This window comes from Trichomycterus rosablanca, chromosome 16 (genome assembly GCF_030014385.1).
Source record: "Trichomycterus rosablanca isolate fTriRos1 chromosome 16, fTriRos1.hap1, whole genome shotgun sequence".
Lineage (NCBI taxonomy): Eukaryota > Metazoa > Chordata > Actinopteri > Siluriformes > Trichomycteridae > Trichomycterus > Trichomycterus rosablanca.
The window spans coordinates 5,399,295-5,417,186 of NC_086003.1; the positions used below are offsets into that span (position 1 = coordinate 5,399,295).

A 17,892-nucleotide genomic window follows, 5' to 3' on the forward strand; every position below is an offset into this window, starting at 1 on the left:
AAAATAGTACTTTTGTCAGGTAAATAAAGATGAGAGTATGAGAATTAACAAATCACATATTAATGTTATTACATTTTTTATGCGTTTCCTGAAAATAGGGTTTGTAAATAGCACTGAATTTTGTGTAAGCTTAGATGAACTAAGTCACCCATTATATACCATTTTAATACTGTAAGACAAATAATAAAAAATATAAAACTCCTGGTTTTGTCAATAATTCATCTTGAAAGGATCAAACATTACAACATACTATATAAGACAAAATACTCTAAAATGTATGATTCCTAATAAGAACCAAACACAGTTAAAATGGTTAAAACAGATTTATTTATTCATTTAATTATTTGAATGAAATAACACAAAATGGATTAGCATATATACAAAACATTGTACAAAACTTATGCAGCCTGTAGTGAAATGCTAGGGTCTGTATCATGTACAGGTTAGCCTCCTGTGACCACCAACGGTAGCACAAAGTTAAAATACAACATTGTAAAAATATACTTTTATAATTAATATTGTTCAAAAATCATGTTTGAAATCAAATAAGAGAAAATGAAATTACATCCGGTCGAAATCTGAAATGTGTTAACATTGTTTACTGTTCACAACTATAGGCACTATTCAATCCCACTGTTCCATTGGTACAGATGATATGTGGATACGGCATGTTTTTTTATTGATATGTTAATTATTACATGGCACATATAAACAAAATAATGTACTTAATAATAGTACAGCATGTTTGTTTCATAATAAAAAAAATTAGTGTTCCAGCTAACATAGCAAGCAGGTTGGTGATGCACGACCAAATGCCTGAAAGATCCGAATCAAGGATACACAGCCGACGAGCAAATTCGAACTCGTTTTTAACTCAGAACTCTGTAACAGTCGCACTGACGTGCCAAATAAAGCTATATGATCATGTTTCATTTACACAGTATATTGGGTCACAGATTTGCATTACTATACAATCATAAAAAATGGTTAATGGGACAGAACGTTGCCGTGAACAGAATAGCTACGTTAGGAAAATTAAAATACCATTACATTTATAACAAAGATAAAATAACAACACTGAGCTTTTTAGTGCAATATGACTATACATTTTAACATTTCCTTCTCCAGCTGCAGGTTTAGTAAAAGCTGTAACACACCTATAGAGTTACAACAGTAACATACAAATATTACCATCACATTCCTTTTTTGGAATCGTCGATTACCATCTACCGTCGATCAAAATTAAAACAACACAAACAAACAAACAAACAAAAAAGCTATTAAATATACACTATCCAGCCAAAAGTATTTGGACACCTGACCGTGAACTTGTTGGACATCCAATTTCAAAAATAAATAGTATTGAAATAGTGTGACCTGCGTAATCTTAGAAAACTCCTCCCAAAACTTTAAAGCATGTCTGTGGGAATTTGTGGCCATTCAGACAAACAGCATTTCTATACCTGGACAAGATGTTGGTCAAGAAAGCCTCAATTGATGTTCAGTGGGGCTAATATCAGGGCTCTGTGCAGGCCACTGGAGCTTATTTAATTGTGCAAAGGGAGAGGAAACTGTTTTCCTGTTTTCCTCCTATACAACTGATTTACTTCACCTGTTATCAACTGCTGTGGCTGAAACACATGAATTCAAAAATTAAAAGAGGTGTCCCAATACTTCTGTCCATACAGTGTATTCCTCTGGAAATGGAAATGTATCAATGTATATTTTCCTGTGAACACTTTTATGATGTAGCAGTTGAAATGATAAAATATATGTGAAGAAATGGGATTAGACTCATAAACTTATGGTCAATACTGTATGTAACGATGTTCAGTGCAATTCACACATTCGCTCCTGTGCATAAAGTTCAAACAAATGGCTCATTATTGGCTCCGAACGTCTGAGAACTCTGTTTAGATCATCAGTTATCAACACTAATACAACATTTTTACTCAGCTGCTACAAATGCTGTAGATTTGAATAGAAACAAATCTATTAATCTATTAAAATAGTACATACTATGGCAGAACTAAACTGTTATAGCTACAGCAACACTGCTGTATTTGCTGTATGTACGAAAGCTTTGTGTACGTACTGGACTTAAATAAAATAAGTTAATAATGAATAATATCAAATTAAGACATTTAATTGGGAGAAAGTTGGTAATAAAAGCAAGATTTCTTTAAAAGTAAAGTGTATTTTATTTATTTAATACTGACATTAAATGTTATTATTTATTACTGACTTCAATCCATTTAAACTTTGAAAGTTTTGCCTTATTATGTAAAATATTGTAGCTACAACAAATTGTCAAACAGCACTTGAATGGATATTGGATAATACAAATCACAGAAAAACCCCGTCTGTGCTCTTAATGTGTGCAATTCGTAAATATAACACTGCTGGTACACTTGGTAACCTGACAAGCACTTCATTTGCATGAACATTAAATCATACGTTGTATTTTCATCAGTGAAACAGAACACGGATCACTTCAAATACTTTGCACTTTATTAGGAACACCTGTTCGCCTGCTCATTTATGTAATGATCCACCTTTCAAGTGTCAGCAAAGCAATGTGTTAAATCAAAGAGAAATAGGAACAAGGAACAAAAAACAGAGATCTGGGGGACTTTTAGATTGGCATGGTTGTTGGTGTCTAAGGAGCTGGTTTGAGTATTTTAGAACTGCTGATTTCCTTTCACTAGAATTCACACAAAAAATCCCAATGTATCCAGTGAGCAGCAATTCGTTTTTGGTACATTTACATTTACATTTTCAGCATTTAGCAGACGCTTTTATCCAAAGCGACTTACACAATGAGCTGAACACGATGAGCAATTGAGGGTTAAGGGCCTTGCTCAGGGACCCAACAGTGGCAACGGGGCTTGAACCGGCAACCTTCTGTTTACTAGTCCAGTACCTTAACCACTGAGCTATCACTTGGTACACAAAGGGAGGGCATTATAGCGGGTTGTGCCGCCTCAGCGCTCAGGTAAACTCATGGCAAATTTTTTGGCTCAAGGGCCACACTGGGTTTTAAAATTTTAAACACAGACCGGGCCACCAGCAGATTGGGGTGGGTTGGGGGGAGGGTGAAAAATGAATTACATGTAAAGCTCATTACCTAAGAAGTAATGATTACCTACCTATCTAACACGCCAGCGTCTCAAAACGGGTTTAGCAAAAGTCGGTAGTGTGTTTATAGTGCCATTTAGTGGGTATTGCAGGAGAAAGGCTAAATTAATGCGGTCTTTTTGACTATTTTGGTAATACTACAGAGGCCGGATTAAATTGCCCACCACTGGCCTAGCTTCTGGATTAGTACTCTATATGAGAAATGGATTGAAATCCCATCTGCCTTTACTAAATAAAAATACACTTTCAGGTCGGAATGGTCACGCCTGTTTGTACATTTAATCTTGATAACTGATGAAATAAAACAGTTCATTGGAGCCTCAGAATTTTAGACGTAACATTAAGGCACTAATGTAGTCAAAACACTGACTCTAGGGTTTCACATTTTCACCCTAAAATCTTCCTTTTACACAAATCAATGTATTTGACCTCTAGCTGCTGAGATTTGTCTTTCAGCTTGAGTTAAAATGACCTGATGTGCTCAATCAGCACACAAACAACCAAAACAAACAAACAAACATAAAACAGCCGATTCGATGCAATAGACTCATATTCACTCGCTCATTCGGACAATAATGGCAGACCTGAGTAAAAACCTAGCGCTGTTGAATTTTAACTACCTGTCACTCGAAATACAAAATACATTTGACAGCATTTTCAGGAGCTTTTGTATGATACACACAGACTTTCACGCACGGCAGGTCCTGTTCAAGACTTCTCGACAGCCGTCAGGCTTATGTGAGTGCCGTTCTTCTCGGCTAGATCTTCGTATTTGGTGTTGACAGGTGAGTACGATGACTCTGACTTTGTAGATTTCTATATGGATACAGAAAGAAAGATAAAAATATATATTAAATCAGAAGACAGCTCATATTAAAGGCACATTGTTTCAGTTCGAGTGTATCTAATGATTTGTTTTGCATTTTACCCCCAATTTTTTCAATTACCCGATTGCATTGCACTTCTTCTCTACTGATGTTGACCTTCACTCTGACTGAGGAGAGCCATGACTAAAACATGCCCCTTTAGACACGTGTGCAGCACTGACCACATCTTTTCACCTGCACAGTTAATATATGGATCAGATTCGTGCATGGAGAGTCACACCCCGATCCTATTATCCCCCGTCTCTGTGCAGCACCACTGATCAGCCAGCAGAGGTCAGAATTGCATCAGTTATGAGAAATCCCATCCAGCATCCTCCCTACGAACGAGCCAATCGTTGTTTGCGTAGGCGCCCAGCCTGCCGGTAGCAGAGCTGAGATTCGAACAGACGAGTTTGAGATCAGCTCTGGTGTGCTAGCGTGTTTTACCACTGTGCCACCTGAGCGCTGACGAATGTGTTAATTAAAGACTCTAGTGTTTCCAGTGTTACTAAACAGTCTTAAGTGGTAAAGTGAAGCGTATCCTTGGTTACTAAGGATTGTTGTTTATAAGAGTTAATCACGAGTGTCTTTAGTGATTTATTCTGGTCAGTGTCATGGCGGGTCAGATTCACTGGGTGAAAGGTCGCCAGTCCATCACAGGGCAAACAAAGGGAGAATAGGCTCTATGCACGACTGTCTTCCGGGTTCTCGTATACAGTGGTCCCTCGCTACTTCGCGGTTCGCTTTTCGCGGACTCGCTGTTTCGCGGGTTTTCACGTAAATATTAGTGTAAAATATTTATCGCAGTATTTTCGCTGGTTTTTGCGGTATTCGTTCTTCGCAAAGTAGGACCCAGCGGCCGCTTGAGACGCTACTTGCCGACGTGAGATTGTAAACAACACATGATTGGTTGACTGATGGAAAGCAACCAACCAGAGAATGCTGCTCTGTATACCAGTCGCTGATCAAATTTTAAAAATTACGTATCTAGGTTTAAGAGTTTAAAACACTTTTAGTGTACAGTATGTATGAACATTTAAGGAGTGTTTTAAAAGAAACAGGTACAGTGGGAAAGGTTATTAAGGGAATGGGAAAGTGTTATGTAGTGTATAAGTGAGTGGGGAGGGTTTATAAAAACTTAAAATAGTGTATAACTACTAAAATAATGTATAAATATTAAAATAGATATAGCGTCGCTACTTCGCGGATTCTCACTTATCGCGGGTGGTCCTGGAACGTAACACCCGCGATAAGTGAGGGATCACTGTACTGGCAGATCAACTTCCGGTATTCATTCGCCGGTCGTCAACAAGCAGATAACGTTAGCCATGGCTCTCTTTTACACTTGTTGTCTTCAAGATTAACCTCGTCTGACAGTGAACGATTTAGACGCATGGTTTGTACTGCTTCTTCTAACAAGCGGGAGAAAGGATTTTAAATGTACAACTCCAGCGACATTGACAAATATGAAGGTAAGTACGTTAGCAAACATTTCCTTAGAACCATGCAAGTAGGCTAGTTGTAAACTGGTTAGTGGTTGTTTTGCTAGACTAGACAAACACTACATCTAGCTTGACAGACCAGTATTAAGATTCATGTTTTAGTTAGCTTTGAAGCATACCATTAAAAATTCATTTTTATGCATCTTCTACTAGTGCCAGGTTAGGCAAGCCATAACTTTTTGATATTAAAACTTTAACTGATGAATCTTGTGTAATGAGTAACTACCATTTCTGTCATGAATGTAACCAAAGTGTAAAACATGATGTTAAAATCCTAATAAAACATAAAACAAACTAAACATATCTGACTGGATATATTAGCAATTTACCCTCAATCTTTTGATGAAGTGTAAAAAGTTTTGTTCACCAATATATGAATGAGTTATCTTTTATTCATTATCAAATGTTATATGTCAGACCATAATCAATTTCCTGTCAATTGATTAATTTGATGTTACAGTATTAACATGTCTTTCTCCAAAAACATATTTGTTGTAAATGCGAGGAGGAACTTTGATTTTTTTTATTCTTATGTTTATTACAGCAGGTTATCAAGAATTAAAGTCATTACAGAATTTATCAGTGTCAAGCTTGCAGCAATGGGGTATCAAATATACAGTGTATCACAAAAGTGAGTACACCCCTCACATTTCTGCAGATATTTAAGTATATCTTTTCATGGGACAACACTGACAAAATGACACTTTGACACAATGAAAAGTAGTCTGTGTGCAGCTTATATAACAGTGTAAATTTATTCTTCCCTCAAAATAACTCAATATACAGCCATTAATGTCTAAACCACCGGCAACAAAAGTGAGTACACCCCTAAGAGACTACACCCCTAAATGTCCAAATTGAGCACTGCTTTTCATTTTCCCTCCAAAATGTCATGCGACTTGTTAGTGTTACTAGGTCTCAGGTGTGCATATGGAGCAGGTGTGTTCAATTTAGTAGTACAGCTCTCACACTCTCTCATACTGGTCACTGAAAGTTCCAACATGGCACCTCATGGCAAAGAACTCTCTGAGGATCTTAAAAGACGAATTGCTGCGCTACATGAAGATGGCCAAGGCTACAAGAAGATTGCCAACAGCCTGAAACTGAGCTGCAGCACAGTGGCCAAGATCATCCAGCGTTTTAAAAGAGCAGGGTCCACTCAGAAGAGACCTCGCGTTGGTCGTCCAAAGAAGCTGAGTGCACGTGCTCAGCGTCACATCCAACTGCTGTCTTTGAAAGATAGGCGCAGGAGTGCTGTCAGCATTGCTGCAGAGATTGAAAAGGTGGGGGGTCAGCCTGTCAGTGCTCAGACCATACGCCGCACACTACATCAAATTGGTCTGCATGGCTGTCACCCCAGAAGGAAGCCTCTTCTGAAGTCTCTAAACAAGAAAGCCCACAAACAGTTTGCTGAAGACATGTCAACAAAGGACATGGATTACTGGAACCATGTCCTATGGTCTGATGAGACCAAGATTAATTTGTTTGGTTCAGATGGTCTTAAGCATGTGTGGCGGCAATCAGGTGAGGATTACAAAGATAAGTGTGTCATGCCTACAGTCAAGCATGGTGGTGGGAATGCCATGGTCTGGGGCTGCATGAGTGCAGCAGGTGTTGGGGAGTTACATTTCATTGAGGGACACATGAACTCCAATATGTACTGTGAAATACGGAAGCAGAGCATGATCCCCTCCCTCCGGAAACTGGGTCGCAGGGCAGTGTTCCAGCATAATAATGACCCCAAACACACCTCTAAGACGACCACTGCTTTATTGAAGAGGCTGAGGGTAAAGGTGATGGACTGGCCAAGCATGTCTCCAGACCTAAACCCAATAGAACATCTTTGGGGCATCCTCAAGCGGAAGGTGGAGGAGTGCAAAGTCTCGAATATCCGCCAGCTCCGTGATGTCATCATGGAGGAGTGGAAAAGCATTCCAGTGGCAACCTGTGAAGCTCTGGTAAACTCCATGCCCAGGAGAGTTAAGGCAGTTCTTGGAAATAATGGTGGCCACACAAAATATTGACACTTCAGGAACTTTCACTAAGGGGTGTACTCACTTTTGTTGCCGGTGGTTTAGACATTAATGGCTGTATATTGAGTTATTTTGAGGGAAGAATAAATTTACACTGTTATATAAGCTGCACACAGACTACTTTTCATTGTGTCAAAGTGTCATTTTGTCAGTGTTGTCCCATGAAAAGATATACTTAAATATCTGCAGAAATGTGAGGGGTGTACTCACTTTTGTGATACACTGTATATGCTGTTCAGTTCAAAACCTTGTATCGCGTTACAAAAGAGAAAAAAAACTTCCATTTGAAGTTAAATGTAAAAAGATTTTATTTCAAGTCTTTTTAACGCCATTCAACTGGTCTATTCATTATGAAATGAATGTTAAACAACTGCCAGATTCACAAAACGTAAGAAACAGCAGTTTTACACACTCAATATAGAAGCACTTTGTAGTTCTACAATTACTGACTGTAGTCCATCTGTTTCTCTACATGTCTTTTTAACCTGCTTTCACCCTGTTCTTCAATGGTCAGGACCCCCACAGGACCACCACAGAGCAGGTATTATTTAGGTGGTGGATCATTCTCAGCACTGCAGTGACACGGACATGGTGGTGGTGTGTTAGTGTGTGTTGTGCTGGTATGAGTGGATCAGACACAGCAGCGCTGCTGCAGTTTTTAAACACCTCACTGTCACTGCTGGACTGAGAATCGTCCACCAACCAAAAATATCCAGCCAACAGCGCCCCGTGGGCAGCGTCCTGTGACCACTGATGAAGGTCTAGAAGATGACCTCTCAAACAGCAGCAATAGATGAGCGATCGTCTCTGACTTTACATCTACAAGGTGGACCAGCTAGGTAGGAGTGTCTAATAGAGCGGACAGTGAGTGGACACGGTATTTAAAAACTCCAGCAGCGCTGCTGTGTCTGATCCACTCATACCAGCACAACACACACTAACACACCACCACCATGTCAGTGTCACTGCAGTGCTGAGAATGATCCACCACCTAAATAATACCTGCTCTGTGGTGGTCCTGGTCATCAAGAACAGAAAGGAGGCTAACACAGTATAGAAAGAAACAAATGAACTACAGTCTGTAATTGTAGAACTAATAAAATAATCAAAGAGTGTAGACATAAGAGGTATGTTTACATAATGAAGAGGCTTTTGTTGGCTTTTTATGCTTTTGTTTAAAAACAGAGTATAAACTATAATACGAATCAAATCAGTCAAAAACGAATGTTTAGCTCCATCCCTTGACAAGTGGTCCAATCTCACGATACAGTAAACAGCTGATTTATGCTCCCAGATAGCGATCACTGTGTCGAACAACTTATTCTTTTTAACCCGTCGGATGCAGCGTTCAACATGAACCCTGAGAACGTACCGATCCACCCCGATCTTGTTTTTGAAAACACAAAACCTTCTTACTAATTTTAGAACTCAAACTCTGTATATTCGCCGCTATACGACACGTTGTGATTAGAAATTTGCCGGTGTTTACAACAAACCGGAAGCTAGACTGCCAGACTAACGCTAAACGGAAACGCGTCACAGAGCTTGCGTGCATAGAGCCTATTTAGTATCTTCAGTTGATCTGACTGCATATCTTTCGACAGTGGGAGGAAACTGGAGCTCCCAGAGGAAACCCATGCAGAACTTCACACAGAAAGGACCCGGGTTGCTCCACCTGGGGATCGAACCCAGAACCTCTTTGCTGTGAGGCGACAGTGCTACCCACTAAGCCACTTCCATTAATATTACTGTATATATACAGAGTAAATATTTATTTATTTATTAGGACTTGAGCGTCATGTTTTACACACTTTGGTTACATTCATGACAGGACTGGTAGTTACTAGTTATATATTTTTTTTCTAGTAATCTATCTGGTTTAGTTCACACAAACCAATGCACTACCTACCTGACATTTGTACTATGTCTATAAATTACTGAGTCAGTTTAGCGTTTTGATTTTTTGGGCGCCTTCATGCCCACTGCTGACCCGGCAATTTGCTCTACGTCCCGAGTTAATGTGCACACGTGAACGACAAAATTATTCTGCAAATAGGTCACCAGTCAGTTTCAAACAGAACCCATATACATAACACGGCCTGTAGCATCCTGGGAAATAAAAGAATCGGTCAGCGTTCATGTGGCTAGAATGTGAGGCTGTGTGAACGACACAAGTGTCATTCTTTCGGGGTCTATGGGAATAGTGTGTGTGAGAGAATACAATCGACAGACTGAAAATAATAAGACGTATTTAGAGAAACCAACAACATTCACACACTTACACATAGCAGGTCTCTGCCTACTCGTTCTTTCTCTTACACACACACACACACACACACACACACACAAGTTACCTTGGTCTGGTTGGAGCGGATGAATAGAAGAATGCTGATCAGAATCAGAAGGACTCCGAGAGCCACCAGGATGAAGGGGAAGTTTGGAACGAGGTTTACGATGAAGAGCAGCTTTTGCAACTTATGAGCTGATGCGTCGTCAATGACAACAGACTGAAAGACACACACACACACCATACCTCATTACACACTATAGTACACACTGCCCAATGGAAATTAATACACTATATAACTAAGGCCTGTAATATGCAATTTGCTGTGAAATTCAAAATGTAACGTTTGTGTTTAGCGGTTTAACATTTTTCGTTCATGTAGCGTTCAAGTTCCTCATGTTTACTGCTTAATTTGCACTATGAGACGTCCTAACAATCCTACAGCAATTCAGTTAGCAATCGCTTAGTCAAAATGTCCAAGATGTTGAAGTCTGAAGCAGCTGAAAACACGACTTGGGTAACTGAGTTTGGAAAACTCCCAACCAATTCTGTGGACACAGAGGGAGGAGTGTCAAACACAGACGAGAATTTTTGTATTTCAGACAGAACCTAAAGTCTCGCACCGTAGGCATTTAGTAGGTGCCCTACACATGTCCAATAGATAATCACACTCCACACTGATTTGCCAATAGGATAACATTGATAATAATAATAATAATTACAATAATGGGCATCCAGGTGGCACAAGCGGTTCGAATCTCAGCTCTGCTCCCTGTTGGTTGGGCGCCCCCTAGCAGGCACAATTAGCAGTGCCTGTTGACAAAACTAGCCACTATTCTGCTGGCTGGAAAAACCCATGCTTAAGTGTTTGACGATGTTTAAGGACCCTCATTAGTAGCCTGGGGTGCTAGTACACAAGTGGAGGAATGTGTAGAATGTGCATGACTCTCCATGCGCTAAAAATAGTGGCAATCTGGTTGTACAGTGGTTTACACAATGTAACGTAAAGCCTCCACAAGGGGGCGTTCGTGTACAAGTTCGTTTTGTGTTTGTTAAAATTTGTTTATTTATTATTTTCCCTCTGCAACCCATTTTTTGGGCTTGAAAAACCCGGATCTAGACCCAGATAAAGCAAAGAACTTCCACATTATTACACTAACACTGCCATATTTGGGAACAATGTTCCTACTATGAAATTACGTATTTACTGTTCATGTTCTTTTTTGCGAATGCCAGAGTAGAGTTTTCCCATGGCTACCCTGCATTTGTGCTTAGTTTCTTTAATGTTGTCGGGTCCTGACCAATGACCTTAGCTGAGTCTTGGCACATCTGCAGTTCTCAGATGTATTTGTGGGATCGTTTATGACTATTTATAAGTCTATGCATCAGTGAGGAATTGTTCTTAATGTAAAAATCTCTGACGGTGGTTTAGCTGTGTGGATTTGTAACCTTTTCAGACTTTTTATAGAATTTTCTCTTAGAATTTTGTAGAATTGTGTTTAAAAATTGGCTGAATGACTGATTAAAGGGCAGTGGTAGCTCACTGGTTAAGGTACTGGACTAGTTATCAAAAGGTCGCTGGTTTGAGCACCACCAGCATGAGGTTTGGGACACTGAGCAAAGGCCCCTTATCTCTTAATAGCTTGTATTGTATTTGATCATGATTGTAAAGTTGCTTCAGATCAAGGACTCAGCCATGAATAGAACATTAGGGGGGGCCAAATCTACCAGCATTGATGGGGGTGGGTGGGTACTAAACATTCTTGCCCTATGAACCAAATAACTGGAACTGACAGACGTCAGTAAAAAAGAATGAGTTTATTTATATTTAGTTTATGCATTTTCTCCCTTTTTCTCCCAACTTTTAGTGTATCCAATTACCCAATTGCATTATGCTTCCTCTCTGCTACTGCCGATCCCTGCCCTGATTAAGGAGAGCAAGACTGACACACACCCCCTCCGACTTGTACATCAGCTTTGTGTACGTAGAGCCACACCCTGATCAACGCATTATCCCTCGTCTCTGTGCAGACGCCATCAATCAGCCAGCAGAGGTTGTAATTGCGTCAGTTATGAGGAGTCCCTATCCGGCTTCCACCCTGTATATGAACAACAAGCCAATCATTGTTCGTGTAGGCGCTCAACCCAGCCGGATGGCAGAGCTGAGTTTCGAACCGACAAGTTTGAAATGTCAGCTCTGGTGTGCTAGCATGTTTTACTGCTGAGCCACCTGAGCGCCTTATTTATAATTTTTACATCAGTATATTTTATTTACCTTGTGTGGTAGAGAAGATGTGGGTTTTTTTTGTCTTGATCGTATAGTGGGAACTCTGAGTATCTATTACTGCTGGGTACTGGAACAGTGCTGGTGCATAACTAAGCATAAAACACTGAAAAAAGGCGAGAACAAAGCGAGCCTCCCGACAAAACAAAGCCTATCACTCTTATTAACAGAGAGATGTGCGCCGGCTAGTGGACGATTACTGAACGACTGGTCTTGATATGCTTCTCACAGGAATTTTAAACAATCAGACCAAACGTTTGGTTTTCCAGATTTTCGTTAAATCCAAAATCTGTTAAATAGAGGTCAGTTAAATCGAGGTTCCACTGTATATCTTACAAAATGTTCCTAATCTGCATAATTAGTATTTATCAGAATTACTGAGTGTGACAATTATGCAAAAATAGAGGCAGAAATGTAAAAAGGGGGAAATTCTGTATCCCATATTCAAATCCTGATCAGCTGCTGATATTCAGATCTCTCACCTCATTCAGGAACATGATGGGGAAGATGGTGCCGTTGAAGTTTTTGGTCATACTGCAAAATAACAGAGAACACACACACACTCAATAATTCAATTCATGTAATATGAATGATGCAAATTTCACATTTCTAAATGTATGCCTGCAGTAGATGGAACATTGAGAGACTTGTACTCACGGGAAACCAGTCACTCTGTCAAGCATGATGTTTATCTGGGCTTTTTTAGAGGCACGAACCGGCACTCCTGCAGTCTGCACACAAACACACACTTATTCTTTAATTTTCACTAACTACTTTCTGTTTTTGCATTTTGCATATTAGGGTGTAGGATGTACGGGAAAACACCTGCCGCTTCAGTGGTTGAGTTGAGCCACACCCTGTTACACGAATTCTACTACTGCTACCAATGCTACTATTATTAATAATCAACAGATTATTTAAATGTGTTATGGGTCGGGACAGTGGTGCAGCTGGTACAGTGGATTTTATAGAACAACATGGGCCCGGGGGGACTGAGTTAGATCTGTATCTCCAGCCACCATCTGTTTAAAGTTTTGCATGTTCTGGAGGGTTTTTCTCCCACCTGCTACATGTATATTCTTACATAAATAAAAAGCATTCACACCTTCCAATTTCTTCTATTTTTGCACATTGGTCACACTACTTTTTACAAACGTGTCTTGCCCTGTCATAGATTGCCGCCCAATCAATGCTTTGCTATTGCAATTAGAAGTAGGACTAATGCAATTAAATGCTTATTAAAAATTAAATGTACAACTACAAAATCACCACTAGAGGCCGCAATTTTCATTGCAACATTTACTGTATATTTATATTATATTTTATTATATTATATTTACTTGTACATTGTACATTAACAGAATTTCACAGATGCTTTTATCCAAAGCTACAGGGTTAAGGGCCTCGCTCAGGGGCCCAACGGCAGCAACTTGGCAGTAATAGGGATTGAACTATCGACCCTCTAATTGCAAGTCCAGTACTTTACAGTACCCACAGGCCCTGTTGTTGTAGTGTGTTGTTGGTATTATGCAGGTACTCGTTTGTGTACTGTGTGTACTATTACTTTTGATGTATGTAACGAGCTACTGAGGCCTTAATTTCATTTGGAATTAATAAAGTATCTGTCTGTCTATCTATCTGTCTGTCTGTCTATCTTAACCACTCACTGAACCACCACTGCCCAACTGGCCCATGATGATACAAACAGGTAAAACTCCAGTCATATCTTTTTATCAGATGTTAAAATAACAAAAACTATTAATAATGTAGTAAAACAATGTTATAATAAATATATCACAGGGTATAAACATTTTCATATACACACAAAAGTCCTCACAAGCAGCAACAGTTGCAGCTTTCAACAAACCCAAGTGACAAACATCGTCACCCACTAGTGTGAATGCCGAATAAATGGTCATTTTAATGCTGAATCAGTTTAAGTAAATATGCTTACAGGGTTTAGGTCAAGGTAAGTCTGATGTTGTTCATGGACTGGTGAAATTCCCTCCAGGGCATCAACGTATTTCTTATCAGCCAAGTAGAAATGAGGGAAAGAGACAACGACTGGAGCACCTGAAAAGATAAACATAAATGTGACATAAATAAAAGAAAAAGTTAATTTATCAACACATTAATATTGATTAAAGTTATACTTGATTAATTAGCAGTAAAATAAAGTGGGGTGAAGCAAGTATTTATTATGCTTTTAGTGGATATATTTATTGTAAATTCACACACAATGTTATTTGACATGGTACTAAAATTGGAAATGTAAATATGTGCTAAAGTAATCATTATATATATTCTATAGAACGTTCTGGAACTTTTCTTATTTTAATCAAACACTCTACCTTGCTCAGGGTGTGGCGGGTCCAATTGTAATGGGAAACAATGTGAGAAAAGCAAGAATTCCCTGTGCTTCGGTCATTATCCGTTATCCTACTCTAGACCTCTCAAATAATTGCCTACGACTGGGGACAGTAGTAGCCCAGTGGGTAGCGATTTGGGATAACACTCCGGAGGTTGTCGGTTCAAATCCAGGCTCTGCCCTTAACCCTATCTGCTCAAGGCTCAAGGTCTGACCCCAGCTTCCAAACAAGATGGGATATGCAAAAAAAAAGAATTTAATTGTACTGTACACGTGTATCTGTATATATGGCAAATAAAGGCGCCATATAAATAAAACATTATTATTAATATTACATCCACAGCAAATTAAACCTCATGATAATAATCACCTAAAAACACTACAATACAGTAAAAATACAGTGGTATTTACTACTACTAGTAACTGAGTAAACTAAAAGTGTGTGATTAACTGCAATACACAGTTAATAAAAAGGAATTATAAAGACTTTACAGTATATTAAGTACATCGTGTTAACAGTCTTTTTTAATGTGTTTGAATGTTCGCAAACACTGACATGCAAGTGATAATTTATTCGTAAATAAATGTATATACATAATACAATATACATAAATGACACACACACACATTACATACAGTAATGTTAGCTAGCTTAATTAGCTAGTGTTAACAGCACTTTTGATAAAATCATTATTTATAAAACTGGTTGAAGGAGCTAGGGATACAAATTTTTTCATTAATGAAAAATTGTTGCCCCCTTAGCCTCTTTAATCAACCAGTTAACTACATTTATTTGATCTTACATAAAACTTAGTTAAAAAAGTCAAAATAAATTATCCAGAAGTCAGAAGTCATACAGTTCCATAACGGGTGTGACCTTTAGAAGAATATGGCAATTTACACTTTTGCCTTTCACACAACCCAAAACTTGCGACATGAAATATTACAGTAATGGTCCAACCTTTAACACACACACACACACACACACACACACAATTCCCATGATTTCAATGCAATCTGACGCTTCCTGTACTTAAATTCAGCATCATATTTGCTACACTGTACACATTTTAACTGAAACACCCAACTGTTGGATCTCACTTCTTCTGTAAAAGAGCATTTCATTAAGGGTGTGGCCTTTAACACGATTACAAAATCTCACCCTTGCTTTAAATGCAAATCTGACACATGCTGTGTGTAACTGCTGTGTCACTTTGCTATACTGGGCAAAATTAATAGAACACAAGTTATTTGAGTGTAGGAGGAACCACTTCCCTAAAATAAAAAGAGAAATGAAAGGTTAAGTGGTGTGAAGGTTGTCAAGAAGACCTTAAGTAAACTCTCTCTGAATCACATATTATGGCTTTTTCTTTATTTCTTGTTATATTTATGCCGAACATTCAATAACAGGGCCTCTGTAATTGAATGGTTTGCTCCATTAACCAAATCCTACCCAAGGCACCTACTATTATTATTATTATTATCATCATCATTATTATATATAGGGACCTGAATGCTGGTGCTGTTACACACAGTGGTTGCACACTTTGCTCAATAGGCTGATGCAGTAGGCATACTATTGGTGGACAAAATATCAAAAATGAATAAAAAATAATATTTATTTTAGGAAAATAAGAAGGACTAAGATGCTGAACGCTATCATACATGTACTTAAATACTAAATGGTTTGTCATATTAATATTCTCAGGGATGAAAAAGGTAAACATCTACTTGGCAGTCTGTTTTTCAGAACCATTAAATATTCAACAATGAATACATTTAATGACATTGTATTAAACTGACTTAATCTTGGTGTTAATCGAATTACCCTCGATTGCCATCATGTAATATGCAACCATCATCAGGAAAAGTGACTGCACCACAGGGTGCCCCCGGTACTGTAAAGAAGGGTCAGATCTGTTGCCTGTTATAGTAACAAACAGTGGACCTGTCGATTTCCACCAAATGGCAGCTTCTAATCTTCTAGAAGCCCCAGTGTACTGTACTGTTGGCTACACATATAGTGGATTGAATAATGTACCCACACTTTAATCCATTACAAGGCGCTCAGCAGGCACAGCGGTAAAACATGCTAGCACACCAGAGCTGACACCTCGAACTTGTCGGTTCGAATCTCAGCTCTGCTACCGGCAGGCTGAGCGCCTACACGAGCAATGATTGGCTCGTTGGTAGATAGGGTGTCGGAGGGGATTCCTCATAACTGATGCAATTACGACCTCTGCTGGCTGATTGATTGCTGCACAGAGTTGAGGGATGATGGGATCAGGGTGTGACTCTCCGTGCGCGAGTCTGATCCACATATGAACTCGCCTCATGCAGATGAAAACATGCACACGTGTCAGAGGGGGCGTGTGTTAGTCACGGCTCTCCTCAGTCAGGATTGAAGGTCAGCACCAGTAGAGAGGAAGCATAATGCAATCGGGTAATTAGATACAACTAGATTGGAGTTTGAGGTCAATAAGTATTTTAGAAACTGTCCACAAAAGTAATTAAAATCTTAAGCATATTATGAAGAGAAGTTGACAAAATATGAAACCAGAGCACACAAAATAGAATTACTAGTGTGAAACCAATCGTTTTATCTAACTGAACAGCAGACGTCATCTCAAAGTAATGCTTAAAGCTCAACTATACCAGCAGATGTACTAAGGGGGGATTTGTGGAAGAGGTGCAAGAAGAAAGCCTTTAACAAAAATTAAAAGCTAAACATCAAATGATCTTGTGGTCTAATAAGACTAATGTGGACGTTTTTATTAGAAAGTTAAATCAAATGTAATTAAATTTGATCATTGAAGTTCATCAGTGAAATATACGGTGGTTTTGGCATCATGTTATGACGCACGTTTAAAAATGATCTTGATGGAAACTTGTTGGGAAAGTTAAAATTTAATATATAAATTTTATTGAAATAATAATACGTTCTTGAGTTTCTGATCTTCTTCCCATCTGCAGCAAAACCACTGAACACACTGACTGTACATGTTGGCTGTACACCAAGGATTTCATAAAAAGCAATAGACCAAAGTTGCTCCATAATGTTGCTCCATTATTAATTGAGACCAATCCAAAAAGACAAACTCTCTTCCACTATCACTGCCTTTTGACTCTTTCACTAAGAAAATCAGTGAAGAAATTGAGTCTGAAATTTATTTATTTGAGAAAGGGTTGGGGCTGAGTATTTGTCAGGAGCTGTAATGCCTTTGTGCTTTTGTTATTACAACTTTCATCTATTGTTTACATCTTACTATTGCTTTGGACATCAATAGCTCTATTAATACACACAGAAGTTAAATAACCTTAATTATTTTTACAGCACAATGTCTGTCTGACACGCCTTTATAACATGAGAGGCATGAAGAGGTCAGTGACCCTAAGTAGTCAGACACAACACAA

At 38.8% G+C, this 17,892-nt stretch overlaps 1 protein-coding gene across 1 annotated transcript in view; it reads right to left on the reverse strand.

Annotated features, from left to right (window-relative positions):
• Positions 1-304: 304 nt before the first annotated feature.
• scarb2b (scavenger receptor class B, member 2b) overlaps positions 305-17,892 on the reverse strand; it is a 40,641-nt gene continuing 23,053 nt past the window's right edge. Inside the window, exons 8-12 of the mRNA XM_063011973.1 lie at positions 14,065-14,183; positions 12,768-12,841; positions 12,593-12,644; positions 9,894-10,046; positions 305-3,954 (exon numbers count right to left, since the gene is read on the reverse strand). Of these exons, the coding sequence (XP_062868043.1) occupies positions 3,847-3,954; positions 9,894-10,046; positions 12,593-12,644; positions 12,768-12,841; positions 14,065-14,183 (506 nt within the window). The 3' untranslated portion in view covers positions 305-3,846. The remainder of the gene's footprint in view (positions 3,955-9,893; positions 10,047-12,592; positions 12,645-12,767; positions 12,842-14,064; positions 14,184-17,892) is intronic.